Genomic DNA, 18374 nt, shown 5'->3' with positions numbered 1-18374 from the left:
GATTCTTAAGAACAGTATTGCCACAAATTGGTAACATAATCACAAGATGTCTATTTACAAAAAAAAGTGGGGTGGAAGAATGAATAACATCTGAGTTACTTTTTTTTTTTTTTAAGAATTCATATCAGAAAGTATAGAATAAGATACAGTAGCATCATTGTACAACCCAGTTAAGTTAACATTAATCATAATATTATTACTTTTCATTTTAAAAAGTAAAAAAAATAATAAATACATATTATTGTCTAGAACAATAACACCAAATTTGGTTGGAAAAAGTACTGAAATTTTTTTTTAAAATGTAATGAAAACAAAACTTTATAAAATGTAACTGAATTCAAAAATCATCTGGCATAATTGAGTAGACATTATGACACCCAGATAGATATAATTTTCCTCCTTAATAATTTGGAATATCCATGCACTTCTTCATAATTCTTTCTCTCTCTCACCACTAATGGGCATAAAAATCACAATAAAAGTTCTATATTCAATCAGAAGAATTGGGTATGGCAGTGGAGTGAATAGAGCTTATTTTAATATGGATTTTTAAGTATTAAAAATGATAAGGAATCATTCAGAATGTGATATTAATTATAAAAATGTAATTTATATATCTAATTCTATGAGTTTTTAGGTAATACTAACATATGAATGCTACATACTTTGGTATTGTTTTCCAGGAGCTCAGCTTTTATGATCTAGAGAAAAGTTAGAGTAATAGAAATGGGATGAAATTTAATAGTGCAAAGTGCAAAGTCATGCAATACAGAGCTATCAAAGAGTTTTTGTTATAAGCTGGGGCTGTATCAGTGGGAAGCACAGAGGAGGAGAAAGACCCATATGTATTGGCTGATCTCAGGATGACTATGAACTGCCAATGTCATAAGACTGAAAAAGGCCACTACAGTCTTAGGAAGCATCAGGTGAGGTATTTCCAGTAGCGATGAGGAAGTATTAATACCATTATACAAGGCACTGGTGAGGCCTCACCTGGAATAGTGTGTGGAATTCTAGTCTCACATGTTTAAGAAAGATGAATTCAAACTGGAACAGGTGCAGAGAAGGGCTTCTAGGAGGACCAGAAGAAGGGAAAACCTACCTTATGAGAGAAGACTCGAGGAGCTTGCCTTTTTTAGCCTAACCAAAAGAAGGCTGAGGGAGATATGATTACTCTCCATTAATGTATCAGATTAATAAATACCAGAGAGGGAGAGGAATTATTTAAATTCAGTGCCAGTGTGGACACAAGAACAAAATAATATAAACTGGTCATCAACAAGTTTAGGCTTGAAATTAGGTGAAGGTTTCTAATCATCAGAGGAATGAAGTTCTGGAACAGCTTTCCAAGGGCATTGGGAGCAAAAAGCCTAATTGGTTTCAAGACTGAGGCTGATGAATTTATGGAGGGGGATTGTCTGATGAGACTTCCTACAATGGCTACAGTGCCTTGCTGGCACTTACCTCTCAAAGGAGCTCTGGCATGAGCATCTCCATTGATTTCACCAGCAGCTATATGTTGGGTTCCTTTCAGGTTTTTGTGTTTGATTTTTTTTCTTCCAAAAATTGCTTTCACACCTGATTAAACCTCTATCTCTTCACATTTTTTGTACTGAAACTTTGCGATCTGGAAAGCAACATTTGTATTTATGCACTATTACACTAGGGGGAGCTGAATTTTGTAGACTTCCTTGGTGAATAACTTGGTCTAATTTAATTGGAATTTCGCTAGTGCATAAAACCAGCGTTAACTTATACTCTACTGGAAAGTAATATTGCTATAGTTTAATACTGATAGGAACCTAATTTTATGAAATGTTTAACTGAATAATCTGACAGACAAAAAAGCAGTTTTGACTCAATTCCGTATTGACTTTTTTTCTTTCAAGCTCTATCTGGACAGTAACATATTCTATTAATGGGGCTCATTTTGTATTCAGTATCAGGTCCACATTTTGTGTAATGAGGTAAATGTAGAGTTTGTCTTAGTTTTCTGTTAGAACCATCCTATATGAAAAACAGAAATTCTTTTATATTCTTAGGTTTTTAAGTTGCTTATATATTTTTAATTTGCCCTCACAACACCCATGTGGGTAAGGGAAGCATTATTACCCCCAAATTACAGCTGGAAAATAAAATATAAAGAATGAAGTCCTGGATTTCATACAGGGAGATTAAGGCAGTTTTTCACCTGCTGTAAATTGTCATAGCTCCAGAAACTTGAGCAACCGCTATGACAATTTAAACTAACTGAGGCTCTGCCCCAAGTGACTTACCCAAGGTTGAACAGGAAGTCTATAAAACAATTAGGAAGAGAGTCCAGATTCCATGCACAAATAGGCCTTGCATGTTTACTAAACAGGCTCAGTACCATTAATGGGGTATTTTGTTAGTGTCATTTTAAATAAAAAGACATATCCAGAATAAGAAAATCTGAACATTCAACTTTCTTTTGATCTGTCTTTTCAGTAGTGGTTTATTAGTAGTGGTAATGTCTAGTTTCAGGTAGTTTGGTAGTTGATGATAGTTTGAACTAACTTGACTGTATCCGTGATTAGATAATATCGGCCAGATCCTTCTCTAGTGAATGTCAGTGGGTGTGTGTTTGGGCTCAGAATGTTTCAGAATCCTACTGGATATTTCCTTCCACATGAAAGAGAAGCATCTTTTGTTTGCATTTACAACCCCTAATTTCATCTAATGGAGTATTGTTAGCAATTGTGATCCACAGAAAAATAAGAGTTTGCATGCTACATCTATCTGACCCTTGAACGTTATTAAAACACCCTAATTCAAAACCTGTGGTTGGTCACAGAAAATATAATTTAAGACACTGTAGTTAGAGACAATATTGAAAGACATATTAATCTTGCTATTTTGTAAGATGTTTTGTTCTAAGCTGATCTTTTGTAAGAATTATTCATTTGCCCTGAGACTTGTCCTGCTGTGATGATCACTTCCGTTCAACCTTGGTTTTCTGCTATGTTTTTTTCAAAGGGATTTTTAAAGTTTTGTGAGTGGATTTAATGTTAATGAAAGTAAGAAACTAATAGCAATGGCTACTACCAGACACATTAAACACAGATGTAGGCCCTGATAAGATTTCTGTTATATACCTCTGATGAGCAGAGGCTCAAGAATATGTCCCAGGTTGTCCAGTGCTTTTGCCATGTAAATAAACACCTATGAAGAGGAGCCTAGGCTGAGGATTCCAAACTTGTTTTTAACTTGTGAACCAAGCAACATTTTAACCAGTAGCATGTTTCTAGATACAGATGGTTGATGCTTAGGAGGTTGATACTTAAGTACTGGACCAGCCTAGTCCCCTATTTTATTAAATAATTTAGGAGGAAATTGGCTAAATATTGGTGGCCTAAAATCAAGGATAATATCCATTTTCATAGTCATGAAAACATTTTTTTCTCTTGTATGTTTCAGATGATGTTGCACCCTACTTCAAGACTGAGCCTGGTTTGCCCCAGATCCATCTAGAGGGGAACCGTCTCGTACTCACGTGCCTTGCGGAAGGCAGCTGGCCCTTGGAATTTAAGTGGTTACACAATGACACTGAAATCACTGCCTACTCCACTGAATATAAGTAAATTGATTTTTTTTTAAATATCGTTTTAATTGCAATTTTTTTTGTGATTGCACTTAGGAAAGATTTGCTTTTACTCACAATAACACAGTGTGCTAATGATGACAAGCAGTGCCAATGCATCATGAAGAAAATTGGAACAATGGCACTATATAAATAAAATGTGATGCTATGTACAGTAAATTTAGTGGAACTTTGAAAGTGTCTTGCTGTTTTGTTAAAAGAATGCTTATAAACTTGCTACAAATCAGGCCCTAAAATAGGAATGCAGTAGAAGGGAAATGCTTACAATATCATCTTCAAAGATTTCTTAAATGATGCCTATACAAGTGTACTCACCTTTGAAAATAGAAATTTTCCTGGTACAGTAGTGTCTTCTAAATCAACAAAAAACCTGTGGTTTAAATTAAACAAAAGGCTTTTCATTTCACTCTCCATTTTTATTTCACTCTAGCTCCTATTCTAGTACCTTGCTTCTCCATTTTGGAGACCAAGTATGGTGGGTTGAAAGCAGAGCAAAATTTTACACAGTTGTATGTTATATTGACTTAGCTACATTCCCCTAAGAGAGAACTGAGTTCAGAGGGGCTATTGTCCTGGCCAAGCAGGAAGAAAGACAAGATGCAAGGAATGTGGTTTTAATTCGGCCTCAACTACCAAGCAAGAAATTGTACAGTGCAGGTCATCATTCCCTCCGTAATCATTTCCATGTGTTTGGGGAGAGCTGCCATCAGCCCTCCCCTCTCCCGTTCTGGCCCCAACTCATTGCTGGGACCCCTCAGCCTTCCCCTCAATGAGGATTTAAAGGAGCTGGGGAAAGGAGGTTGAGTCCCCAATTTACTAGATGTTAGACACTCCAGCTCCCCTTCCTCAGCTTCCCTAGGGGGTGACTTCCCCTAAACCCAACTCCCTGGTTTACCAGGGAGCTATTCTTCCTTATGGAACAAGTATCTGCACTGGACACCTCCCATCTGCTAGGTTGTGACAACCAAACCAGGCCACTGACCTGCTGTGGGGAAGGAGTGGGGGAAGCCCACTCTGCCCTGGACAATCTAGTGAGGGAAAATCCCTTTCCAGCGGAAACAAGTAACTAGTGCAGATGATAAAACCTGTTTATTTTCTGATTACATGGCAGGGAGGATGGGTGCTGCTGCTTCAGGGTGAAAGATGACTGTCTGCTGGGAATGGAGTAGAAATACCCCTCCCCCAGATGCACATGGGCCAGTGGCCCACCTGAGCTCATTTCAGTCAGTCCCTGACTCAGGTGAGGCTCTCCCATCCTCCCTTCTTTAGCCCAAAAAGGGAGATCCCTGAAAGTAGCCAAGAATCTTCTTCTCATTGGCCAGACAAAGCCCCCCTGCATTCAAAGTTATAGGAAGTGCAGAATGAATCCTGTAGTATAAAATCACCACTCTTTTTGTTTCTGCTTCTATGAATGTGAAGTTTAATTTTGACATTAAAAAAAGCTGCATCCTTCTATTTACATACTCAAGGTAAACAAAAATGGTTCATAACATTGTATGTGGGAATAATGCCAGTGTGTACATTCTGATAACTATATATTTTAGAGTTTTATGCCACTGCCCATCTCCATGATGTGTGAATGCCTTCCATGTGACATCAACAGCAAAGTTCCTGGACTTCAGGATGTATCTGGCACTTCTCTCTTCCTGGGCTCAGATATTTATAACTATTTTATATATTCGCTTTGATATCACTGCTTATATCAAAATTGCTTCTTAAAAATCCCTGCTCACATCAATAATTGTTCTTGTAATTCAGTTGCATAAACAGACTAACTCATAATTCATTTTTGTAGCTTTTTCAAAAATATAATTTACTAATATTCAGCATAATTTTTCATATTCTCTGCACCTCCAATAACAGCAACAACAGACTTTTAAAATGTTGAACATTTACATTGGGGAGGAGGAGGAGGTGACATCTAGGCACCTGTACCATAAAAATGCACAAACGTGCACCATTTTTAAACAGTATCCACAATTGTAAAGAATTAATCTGATAATACATCCAATCAAAATTTACCCTACAGCAGTTTTCAAGGTAACTAATACATAGTTATTAGAATATAAGACTTCACATATTGAAAGAAAGCCAAACAAAAATATGGGTAGCATTTCTTCTTTTTATTAAAAAAAAGATTTTGAATAAAGTTACAAAAATACAAATTGGTAAAACAGTAATACAATGCAAACTGGTAAAGCTTCATGCTGGCCACTTGAATACTTTATGTGACATATATATTTTCCTAGATTTGGGTTTTTTGAAATTGGGTTTTACATCATTTAGAATAAATTAAATGCAATTAATAAAATGAAGTTTGCTAATCTAAACTTTCACCTATTTCCATTTCTCTACTCCCTCCTTTTACTCTCTCTTCATAAAATCATAGAAAGTAGAAATGAGAGAGCCCTATCAAGTCTCGTTGATCTTTTAGCAACACAGGATTGTTACCTATCGAGAGTGTCTCCATCTTTCTTGGATTATTTTTTGGATTTTTCTGCATGTCATTATTGTTTTTCTGTTGCCTTTGCACCTTGCAAAGCAAGGCATTTTAGAACATACAGTCCCCATACTTATGTAGGCCACACCTCTTTCATAAACATGTAGGATAGCAGAAATGTGCATTACAGGGCTCTGCTGGCCACATTGTGGTCACCTTCGCAGAATACAGAGTTGCTGGCAGTGGAGTATTATTTTAGGATACAGTTGCCACCAGAGTAGACATATAGAAGGAAGCACTTCCGTTCTCTATCAATCAGGTAAGTGACAGTAACTCACAAGGGAACATTTTCTCATAATCTCTCCTTCACCTCTTCTCTCAGGAGTATGTTTCTTAGTTCACAATACTGGTTGTTCTTCTGTCTCTTAAGATAGTTAAGATAGTTGTTCATAGAATCATAGAATATCAGGGTTGGAAGGGACCTCAGGAGATCATCTAGTCCAACCCCCTGCTCAAAGCAGGACCAATCCCCAATTTTTGCCCCAAATGGCCCCCTCAGGGATTGAACTCACAACCCTGGGTTTAGCAAGCTAATGCTCAAACCACTGAGCTATCCCTCCAGTATGGAATGGGTCCATTTTAATTCCATTTATACTTTCAGCTTTGTTTGAAGGGCTGCAGTGCTTTGGGGCTGTTTGTGGCACGACTGGAATGACCATTTCATCACAAAGCATTAAAGAAACACACAAGCAGCTGTACCTCTTGCAGTAGAACACTGTAAATCGGAATACTGAAGTTAAATCACTTTGCTCTGCTTCCTTCACTGGATAGTCTCTTTGCAGTATCTCATGCCAGCATCACAGCTTCTCTTCTTACAGACAGTACAGATCCAGCCAAATTACATACCCAGCAGACTGTAGTATATTTATGGAATAAAGCCTGTTCCCTCTACTGAAGAATATAATAACCTAAGTATTAAGTTTTCCTACATTATCTACTTTATTGACATGAAAAAGGGTTTTGTGCTATCCCATATGCCTGTATTCTTGGAAGAAAGAGGTATTCTTGGCTTAAGTCTCATCTACTTCTTTTAGGAGTAGCTCTGTTAACATCTTCATCCAAATCTATTCTTGTCTAGTATAGAAAGACAAATCTAAATTTCCTTACTGTGTATAAACTTAGATAGACTTATCATTTCTCTGATTCTACAGTACCGGGGAAAGACTTTCATTCAATGTATTTCCTAGTACACAAGAAGAAGCATGGCTGGAAACCCATTGTCATTCTCCACTATCTCAACCATTTTATTGGGAAACTAGTTTCCAGTGGTGACACTGGCACATACCAGGGTGGATAAAAATCAATGATTTTTTTTAAAAAAAATGGATTTTTGAAATTTAAGTTGGATTTTTTTGATAAAATGCTTTTTGAAGGAAAAAAACTAAGATATATTATAGCTCAAAGATATCTCATCATGGAATAGGAATTATAAATTCTAATTTGATAGTATAAGACAATATATTCATGTAATGTTTAATAAACGTTTTGTAAATGAGTTTCAATAGTACATGAATTAGGGACCCAATCTTATGGGGTTCCAGGGGCTTCTGTATAGACTATGTAGGTTAATCTTTCTATCTACCCAATGAGACTCAGCGCTCAGTCTAGAAGATACCATCAGAGATGCTTAGTTTTGAAGTTCTCAAACTGTGGATTTGGGTCTCCAGCGATAACATGCTTGTTAACAGCAAAAATGATTTTAAATAAATAATATATAGAGGTGAGAAATAACAGACCTCAAGGCTATTGTCCCTCTGCAAATTTATGTACATAGAGTCAATCCCTTACCTCTCTCTAAAAGTGCAAAGTTTCAAAAAGTTAAATGAATAGAAGATTGTTGGTGAAAGAATAGATCTGGACAAGGAGAATAAGTCTAGAGATAAATGTGAGAAGGGAGGAATGGGCAGTAGAAACAAAAGTGAAACTGTTTGTTTGAGCACCATATTCCAGAAGCCTTGAGGTCTTTCTGAGTGTAGCCTTCATTGATTTGAGATCTACCAAACCATTCTCTCACTAGAAAGGAAAACCTATAATGGCAGCAGGCCATAAAAGACACCCAGTTTGAGAATAAGAACCATTCAAGAAATATATGTTTGCTGATGATGTTTTGAAGAAAGACATACCAGTGAACTGGTGGAAGTCACATAAGCACTTGGATTCAGAGACTGTTGAAGTGATAATCTCACTTTTAACAGCAATAGCTTCTTCTGCCGGTATCGAAAGAATATTTTCTTCTTTTGGACTAATTCATTCCAAACTGAGAAATCATTTGGGACCTGAAAAAGTAGGAAAGTGTTCAAAAACAAACTGGAAAATGAAGGTGAGGACGACTGTGTTAGCTGCAGAAACCAGTATTTTAAGTTTCTCATGTTGACCTGGCTGACATAGAGATTTAATTTGTTTGTTTTTTTTTAAATATTTCATGTAACTATTTTAGTTAAAAACAAATTTTAACAAAAACAAACCTGATTTTAAAAAACTTGAATGTTTAACTAAATTCAAAAAATCATATGCTTGTTTTATTAAAATATTATATGTTTGCTGTTGAAGAAAATAATACAGTATATATAACGTTGTTGCTTTAGTTAAATAAAACAATTTAAATGTCTGTCTGATGATGTTCTCCTCCTAATACAGTATGGCAAGAAAATCCTCCAAATATTAATGATTAACCTGTTGAATTGGAGATATTCATCTCCCAATGACTTCATAAATATCTGCTTCAATGACCTTTGGTAAATGAAATAACCAAACAATCATTCATTTTCTGATTTAGCTGTAAAACTAATCTGAAATTTTCATAATAAATCACTTAAAAATGTATAGTGTGTACCTTCTAAAAATGAAACCTACATCTATCTCTGACTTGTGAAGAATATGTATTAAGGTTATAACTACCAACAAGAATGCACTTTTATGTAGAAATCCATGATTAAATCGAGTCTTCCTGGCTAGTGATTTAAATCAAATCCACCCTGGCACATATCATCCCTAGAAAAGGACATGTGCTTTGCAGCTCTTGATATGAAGGGCATGTACTTTCAGGTGGACATTCACCCTGCTCCCAAATGTTTACTCAGGTTCATGGTAGGATTCGACCACTTTAAATACAGAGTAATTAGAGTCTTTGCACAGTATTGTCTTAACACAAATGATCCTGAATGAACACCTTACGTTCTCCAGGTTAGAAATTATGTATGCAGAGCATGGCTAATTATGTATGCAGAGCATGGTTTTTGTAGTGACTTTGCATACACTAGTTCGTCTGACATATTTATAGATGAACCTTATAACTTTGTGGCATGAGATAGACACGTCACAATGAAAAACAAATCAATACTGGCTGATATTGGCTAATACACATTAGCATGCATCAAGTCTGAACTAGTATGTCCAAACTTCAGACATTATTTCCCCCCCCGTTTTTTTTTTTTAAATTAGAACAAGACTCCTTGGATTTCATCCACTGCCTTTGTCCCAAATTTCAGAGTAGCAGCCGTGTTAGTCTGTATTCGCAAAAAGAAAAGGAGTACTTGTGGCACCTTAGAGACTAACAAATTTATTAGAGCATAAGCTTTCGTGAGCTACAGCTCACTTCATCGGATGCATTTGGTGGAAAAAACAGAGGAGAGATTTATATACACACACACAGAGAACATGAAACAATGGGTTTATCATACACACTGTAAGGAGAGTGATCACTTAAGAAAAGCCATCACCAGCAGCAGGGGGGGGAAAGGAGGAAAACCTTTCATGGTGACAAGCAAGGTAGGCTAATTCCAGCAGTTAACAAGAATATCAGAGGAACAGTGGGGGGTGGGGTGGGAGGGAGAAATACCATGGGGAAATAGTTTTACTTTGTGTAATGACTCATCCATTCCCAGTCTCTATTCAAGCCTAAGTTAATTGTATCCAGTTTGCAAATTAATTCCAATTCAGCAGTCTCTCGTTGGAGTCTGTTTTTGAAGCTTTTTTGTTGAAGTATAGCCACTCTTAGGTCTGTGATTGAGTGACCAGAGAGATTGAAGTGTTCTCCAACTGGTTTTTGAATATTATAATTCTTGACGTCTGATTTGTGTCCATTCATTCTTTTACGTAGAGACTGTCCAGTTTGGCCAATGTACATGGCAGAGGGGCATTGCTGGCACATGATGGCATATATCACATTGGTAGATGCGCAGGTGAACGAGCCTCTGATAGTGTGGCTGATGTGATTAGGCCCTATGATGGTATCCCCTGAATAGATATGTGGACAGAGTTGGCAACGGGCTTTGTTGCAAGGATAGGTTCCTGGGTTAGTGGTTCTGTTGTGTGGTGTGTGGTTGCTGGTGAGTATTTGCTTCAGATTGGGGGGCTGTCTGTAAGTAAGGACTGGTCTGTCTCCCAAGATCTGTGAGAGTGATGGGTCGTCCTTCAGGATAGGTTGTAGATCCTTGATGATGCGTTGGAGAGGTTTTAGTTGGGGGCTGAAGGTGATGGCTAATGGCGTTCTGTTGTTTTCTTTGTTGGGCCTGTCCTGTAGTAGGTGACTTCTGGGTACTCTTCTGGCTCTGTCAATCTGTTTCTTCACTTCAGCAGGTGGGTATTGTAGTTGTAGGAATGCATGATAGAGATCTTGTAGGTGTTTGTCTCTGTCTGAGGGTTTGGAGCAAATGCGGTTATATCGTAGCGCTTGGCTGTAGACAATGGATCGAGTGGTATGATCTGGATGAAAGCTAGAGGCACGTAGGTAGGAATAGCGGTCAGTAGGTTTCCGATATAGGGTGGTGTTTATGTGACCATCGCTTATTAGCACCGTAGTGTCCAGGAAGTGGATCTCTTGTGTGGACTGGTCCAGGCTGAGGTTGATGGTGGGATGGAAATTGTTGAAATCATGGTGGAATTCCTCAAGAGCTTCTTTTCCATGGGTCCAGATGATGAAGATGTCATCAATGTAGCGCAAGTAGAGTAGGGGCATTAGGGGACGAGAGCTGAGGAAGCGTTGTTCTAAGTCAGCCATAAAAATGTTGGCATACTGTGGGGCCATGCGGGTACCCATCGCAGTGCCGCTGATTTGAAGGTATACATTGTCACCAAATGTGAAATAGTTATGGGTCAGGACAAAGTCACAAAGTTCAGCCACCAGGTTAGCCGTGACATTGTCGGGGATAGTGTTCCTGACGGCTTGTAGCCCATCTTTGTGTGGAATGTTGGTGTAGAGGGCTTCTACATCCATAGTGGCTAGGATGGTGTTTTTAGGAAGATCACCAATGGACTGTAGTTTCCTCAGGAAGTCAGTGGTATCTCGAAGATAGCTGGGAGTGCTGGTAACGAATGGCCTGAGGAGGGAGTCTACATAGCCAGACAATCCTGCTATCAGGGTGACAATGCCTGAGATGATGGGGCGTCCAGGATTTCCAGGTTTATGGATCTTGGGTAGCAGATAGAACACCCCAGGTCGGCGCTCCAGGGGTGTGTCTGTGCGGATTTGTTCTTGTGCTTTTTCAGGGAGTTTCTTGAGCAAATGCTGTAGTTTCTTTTGGTAACTCTCAGTGGGATCAGAGGGTAATGGCTTGTAGAAAGTGGTGTTGGAGAGCTGCCTAGTAGCCTCTTGTTCATACTCCGACCTATTCATGATGACGACAGCACCTCCTTTGTCAGCCTTTTTGATTATGATGTCAGAGTTGTTTCTGAGGCTGTGGATGGCACTGTGTTCTGCATGGCTGAGGTTATGGGGTAAGCGGTGCTGCTTTTCCACAATTTCAGCTCGTGCACGTCGGCGGAAGCAGTCTATATAGAAATCCAGGCTGCTGTTTCGACCTTCAGGAGGAGTCCACCCAGAATCCTTCTTTTTGTAGTGTTGGCAGGAAGGTCTCTGTGGGTTAATATGTTGGTCAGAGGTGTGTTGGAAATATTCCTTGAGTCTGAGACGTCGAAAATAGGATTCTAGGTCACCACAGAACTGTATCATGTTCGTGGGGATGGAGGGGCAAAAGGAGAGGCCCCGAGATAGGACAGATTCTTCTGCTGGGCTAAGAGTATAGTTGGATAGATTAACAATATTGCTGGGTGGGTTACGGGAACCATTGTTGTGGCTCCTTGTGGCATATAGTAGTTTAGATAGCTTAGTGTCCTTTTTCTTTTGTAGAGAAGCAAAGTGTGTTTTGTAAATGGCTTGTCTAGTTTTTGTAAAGTCCAGCCACGAGGAAGTTTGTGTGGAAGGTTGGTTCTTTATGAGAGTATCCAGTTTTGAGAGCTCATTCTTAATCTTTCCCTGTTTGCTGTAGAGGATGTTGATCAGGTGGTTCCGCAGTTTCTTTGAGAGTGTGTGGCACAAGCTGTCAGCATAGTCTGTGTGGTATGTAGATTGTAATGGATTTTTTACCTTCAGTCCTGGAGCCCCGACCTAGGGTATTCTATCTGCTACCCAAGATCCATAAACCTGGAAATCCTGGACACCCCATCATCTCAGGCATTGTCACCCTGATAGCAGGATTGTCTGGCTATGTAGACTCCCTCCTCAGGCCCTTCGTTACCAGCACTCCCAGCTATCTTCGAGATACCACTGACTTCCTGAGGAAACTACAGTCCATTGGTGATCTTCCTAAAAACACCATCCTAGCCACTATGGATGTAGAAGCCCTCTACACCAACATTCCACACAAAGATGGGCTACAAGCCGTCAGGAACAGTATCCCCGATAATGTCACGGCTAACCTGGTGGTTGAACTTTGTGACTTTGTCCTGACCCATAACTATTTCACATTTGGTGACAACGTATACCTTCAAATCAGCGGCACTGCGATGGGTACCCGCATGGCCCCACAGTATGCCAACATTTTTATGGCTGACTTAGAACAACGCTTCCTCAGCTCTCGTCCCCTAATGCCCCTACTCTACTTGCGCTACATTGATGACATCTTCATCATCTGGACCCATGGAAAAGAAGCTCTTGAGGAATTCCACCATGATTTCAACAATTTCCATCCCACCATCAACCTCAGCCTGGACCAGTCCACACAAGAGATCCACTTCCTGGACACTACGGTGCTAATAAGCGATGGTCACATAAACACCACCCTATATCGGAAACCTACTGACCGCTATTCCTACCTACATGCCTCTAGCTTTCATCCAGATCATACCACTCGATCCATTGTCTACAGCCAAGCTCTACGATATAACCGCATTTGCTCCAACCCCTCAGACAGAGACAAACACCTACAAGATCTCTATCATGCATTCCTACAACTACAATACCCACCTGCTGAAGTGAAGAAACAGATTGACAGAGCCAGAAGAGTACCCCAGAAGTCACCTACTACAGGACAGGCCCAACAAAGAAAACAACAGAACGCCATTAGCCATCACCTTCAGCCCCCAACTAAAACCTCTCCAACGCATCATCAAGGATCTACAACCTATCCTGAAGGACGACCCATCACTCTCACAGATCTTGGGAGACAGACCAGTCCTTGCTTACAGACAGCCCCCCAATCTGAAGCAAATACTCACCAGCAACCACACACCACACAACAGAACCACTAACCCAGGAACCTATCCTTGCAACAAAGCCCGTTGCCAACTCTGTCCACATATCTATTCAGGGGATACCATCATAGGGCCTAATCACATCAGCCACACTATCAGAGGCTCGTTCACCTGCGCATCTACCAATGTGATATATGCCATCATGTGCCAGCAATGCCCCTCTGCCATGTACATTGGCCAAACTGGACAGTCTCTACGTAAAAGAATGAATGGACACAAATCAGACGTCAAGAATTATAACATTCAAAAACCAGTTGGAGAACATTTCAATCTCTCTGGTCACTCGATCACAGACCTAAGAGTGGCTATACTTCAACAAAAAAGCTTCAAAAACAGACTCCAACGAGAGACTGCTGAATTGGAATTAATTTGCAAACTGGATACAATTAACTTAGGCTTGAATAGAGACTGGGAATGGATGAGTCATTACACAAAGTAAAACTATTTCCCCATGGTATTTCTCCCTCCCACCCCACCCCCCACTGTTCCTCTGATATTCTTGTTAACTGCTGGAATTAGCCTACCTTGCTTGTCACCATGAAAGGTTTTCCTCCTTTCCCCCCCCGCTGCTGGTGATGGCTGATCTTAAGTGATCACTCTCCTTACAGTGTGTATGATAAACCCATTGTTTCATGTTCTCTGTGTGTGTGTATATAAATCTCTCCTCTGTTTTTTCCACCAAATGCACGATGAAGTGAGCTGTAGCTCACGAAAGCTTATGCTCTAATAAATTTGTTAGTCTCTAAGGTGCCACAAGTACTCCTTTTCTTTTTGTCCCAAATTTGGTGATCTTGGAGGTTGAAGCAAATGTTATTTAGCTTATCATAAAGGTTTTTGAGCAGTAGCATGATCTAGTTTTCTATCTGGCAATCTCGGTATTTTGATGTGTTTTTAATTTTAGGGGGCCACATTTTACTTTAAAAAACTATATATAAAAGTGGCTAAATCGGTAGATGCATAAGGCTCTGGTAACATATTTTGAATAGACATTAATCTTTCCAACAGCTTTTTTTTTTTTAAACGAGTATTTTTTTTTCTGAATTTGCCTTGTATTGGCACCTTTATGGCCACAGCTATAAAAAGCCTTTCTCCAGTGCTTATTTTGTGCCAGGTATGCCAGGGCTAAGCCTGGTACCTCTAGGCTTGGTAGTTTATATCCCCAGCGCCGCTGAGCATGCCACGTCAGTTATTAAAGTAAAAAATTGCTTGAGACCTGGGACCTACTTGCTTGAGCTTCGGCATGTCTTTCATTACAAATTAAGCACTGATTTTCTCCAGCAGCCACACCGTCTTTTAACTTACATTCTGCATTTAAAAAAAAAAGGAAATTTGAAAAAGTCTTCTAATGAACTAAACTTCAACTTGCAGTTCTGCATAGATCTTTGGTCAAGGTTTTGTCCTTGAATCCCAAGATCTCACAATCACTCTGGCTGAGTGAGCCCTTATGTTCTGGAACAGAAGCTTTTTAGGTTTCTTTGCTACATGCTACTATCCATCTTGCAATAGAAATCTTCTAGGCAGCTAGTCTCTACTTGGCTGTTACATTCAAAACAAATAGGCTGTCCATCTTTCTAAATTACTTGCAGAAACTTTAAGTGCCCTGCTGGCATCCAGACAATGGAAATTCCTTTTCTCTTGTGGCTTAGAATGCATACAAAATGAAAGCAAAATAATCTCTTGATCACTGTAAAATGCTGTTCATTTTTGGGTTGAAATTATATTTGGATCAACTTTCTGCTTATGAATTTTGAAAGTATTATGTTTCTGTCTCTAGCAGAAAATGCTGAAGCTTTGTTAAATGTGGAGAACATAACATAAAATGGCTTTTTTTCAACAGCTGAATGGATAATCATGATTTAAAAAAATAAAAATCAGTTTTTTGGATTACAGTATTTTTTAAAAATATGTAATCATTTTATTTATATTTTGATGATTCTTTGTGTTCTTCCTATTTCATGGTCTTAAATCACTGAAGTAGATGTTTTGTAATTGCTTCTTTAGTTTCCAAGTTTTAGAATTGTAAAATTTCAGATTTTATAAGGCGGTATTTTCTGCTAAATTTCATACATAAAATGCTTATATCGTCTAAAAAAGACAAGTCTGGGGCTTTATTAATATCCTTTCTGTGAGAACTACATAAAATCAAATCCAAAATTGATAAGCAAATATCCCATGCTATATTTTCATACTACATGACCTTCTGATATATTGAACTTCTAAAAGTCAAGAAAGCTGAAGAGATTCAACCTGGCTAAACCTCTTTCAGCATTTGCAGTTTGAAGTCAATGGGACTTGTGCTCCTATGTCACTTGAGAGCTTTTCAAAAACCCACTGTCAAGTGCCTAAATTTGGACTAAAGAGCCTAACTTTAGGTGCCTTGTAGGGCTGTCAAGCGATTAAAAAAATTGAGATTAATCGTGCTGTTAATAGAATACCATTTATTTAAAATTTTGTGGATGTTTTCTGCTTTTTCAAATATATTGATTTCAATTATAACACAGAATACAAAGTTTATTTTTGAATACAAATATTTGCACTGTAAAAAACAAAAGAAATAGTATTTTTCAATTCACCTAATGCAAGTACTGTAGTGCAATCTCTTTATCATGAAAGTTGAACTTAGAAATGTTGAATTATGTATAGAAAAATATCTGCATTCAAAAACAAAGCAATGTAAAACTTTAGAGCCTACAACTCCACTCAGTCCTACTTCAGTCAATCGCTCAGACAAACAAGTTTGGTTACAATTTTCTGCCCACTTCTTGTTTACAATGTCTCCTGAAAGTGAGAACAGACATTCTCATGGCACTGCTGTAGCCAGCGTTGCAAGATATTTACATCCCAAATGTGCTAAAGATTCATGTTCCTTCATGCTTCAACCACTGTTCCAGATGACATGTGTTCATGATGATGACGGGTTCTGCTCGATAACAATCCAAAGCAGAGTGGACCAACGCATGTTCATTTTCATCATCTGTGTCAGAAGTCACCAGCAGAAAGTTGATTTTCTTTTTTGGTGGTTCGGGTTCTGTAGTTTCCACATCAGAGTGTTGTTCTTTTAAGACTTCTGAAAGCATGCTCCATGCCTCGTCCCTCTCAGATTTTGGATGGCAGTTCAGATTCTTAAACCTTGGGTTGGGTGCTGTAGCTATTTTTAGAAATCTCACACTGATCGCTTCTTTGTGTTTGTGTAAATCTGCTGTGAAAGTGTTCTTAAAATGAACATGTGCTGGGTCATAATCCGAGACTGCTGTAACATGAAATAGATGGCAGAATGCGGGTAAAACAGAGCAGGGAACATACAATTCTCCCCCAAAGAGTTCAGTCACAAATTTAATTAACACATTATTTTTTTAACAAGCATGGAAGTATGTCTTCTGGAATGGTGGCCAAAGGATGAAGGGGCATACGAATGTTTAGCATATCTGGCACATAAACACCTTGCAATGCTGGCTACAAAAATGCCATGTGAACGCCTGTTCTCTCTTTTAGGTGATGTAAACAAGAAGCGAGCAGCATTATCTCCTGTATATGTAAACGAACATGTTTTTCTTAGCGATTTGCTGAACAAGAAGTAGGAGTGAGTGGACTTGTAGGTACTAAAGTTTTACATTGTTTTGTTTTTGAGTGCAATTATGTAACAAACAATCGACATTTGTAAGTTACACTTTCACAATAAAACAATTGCACTATAGTACTGGTCTGAGGTGAATTGAAAAATACTTTTTATTTTGTTTATCATTTTTACAGTGCAAATATTTGTAATCAAAATAATATAAACTGAACACTGTACACTTTGTATTTTGTGTTGTAATAGAATTCCACATATATGAAAATGTAGAAGAACATCCAAAATATTTAATAAATTTCAATTGGTATTCTCTTGTTTAACAATGCGATTAATTGTGATTAATTTTTTTGATTTAATCATGTGAGTTAACTGCAATTTATTGACAGCCGTAAAAATGGTCTATTTTGTGTGTGTGTGTGTGTTTAAAAAAATTCATTATAACTTTAATGTATTGGACATCTAAATAACTTTTCATTGTTAATGCTGAAGCAATTCTGTTTTGAAATTACAGAGATTTTATACCTCTAAGAGGGAAGTTTTTAATAAAGATGCAATTTTAGCCTCATAATTCTGCAGTCACATATGTTCATATTTTAAGACCATGAATAATCCCATGTAAATCACATGTAAGTCATGTGAGTGAAGTTATGTTCCTGTTTAAGTGTTTGCACAATCAGGGTCTTAATTTTCAATTTAATATTTATTTCCTTTAGGAGTTTGGGAAAATTCAAATACAATTCCCTAGCAGTAGTGGCATTTGAAAACGGTGTTTATAATTTAGTTCCCGATAAATTTGCAATCATTTTCAAATTAAATAAACTTCAAACTGATTGAAATCACCTTGATTTCAGTTGCTCCATCATGTTTGACTGCTTAAGGGTGTCAATTAGAGATTAAAATGGAGTTTAGTCGATGCTCGAGCATTTTTTTTTCTGACTGGCCATAATATACTTGCTGTTCTCAGAAATGTCAAGTTATCTAGACAGTGGTATCGCATTTGCATGTATATGGATCTGAATATTTTGGATTTTCTGGTAATGCCACTAGCTTCTTAATGCCAGAGATCAAACAAATGGCATATTTTGTGTTGGTAGTGTTCTTTACCCACACCAAGCCTTAGAAAATGTAGGTGAATGGCTCAGGTTGGAGCG

General features: G+C 38.3%; 1 protein-coding gene across 2 annotated transcripts in view; it reads left to right on the top strand.

Annotated features, from left to right (window-relative positions):
• Positions 1-18374, top strand: part of SDK1 (sidekick cell adhesion molecule 1) — a 684215-nt gene that overhangs the window by 252582 nt on the left and 413259 nt on the right. For both annotated transcript variants that reach the window (XM_043493256.1, XM_038420360.2), the window contains exon 3: positions 3439-3598. In XM_043493256.1, coding sequence (XP_043349191.1) covers positions 3439-3598 — 160 coding nt within the window. The remainder of the gene's footprint in view (positions 1-3438; positions 3599-18374) is intronic.

This window comes from Dermochelys coriacea, chromosome 10, assembly GCF_009764565.3.
Source record: "Dermochelys coriacea isolate rDerCor1 chromosome 10, rDerCor1.pri.v4, whole genome shotgun sequence".
Lineage (NCBI taxonomy): Eukaryota > Metazoa > Chordata > Testudines > Dermochelyidae > Dermochelys > Dermochelys coriacea.
Note: the sequence above shows the minus strand (reverse complement) of the source record. Positions and strands in the feature narration are given on the sequence as shown.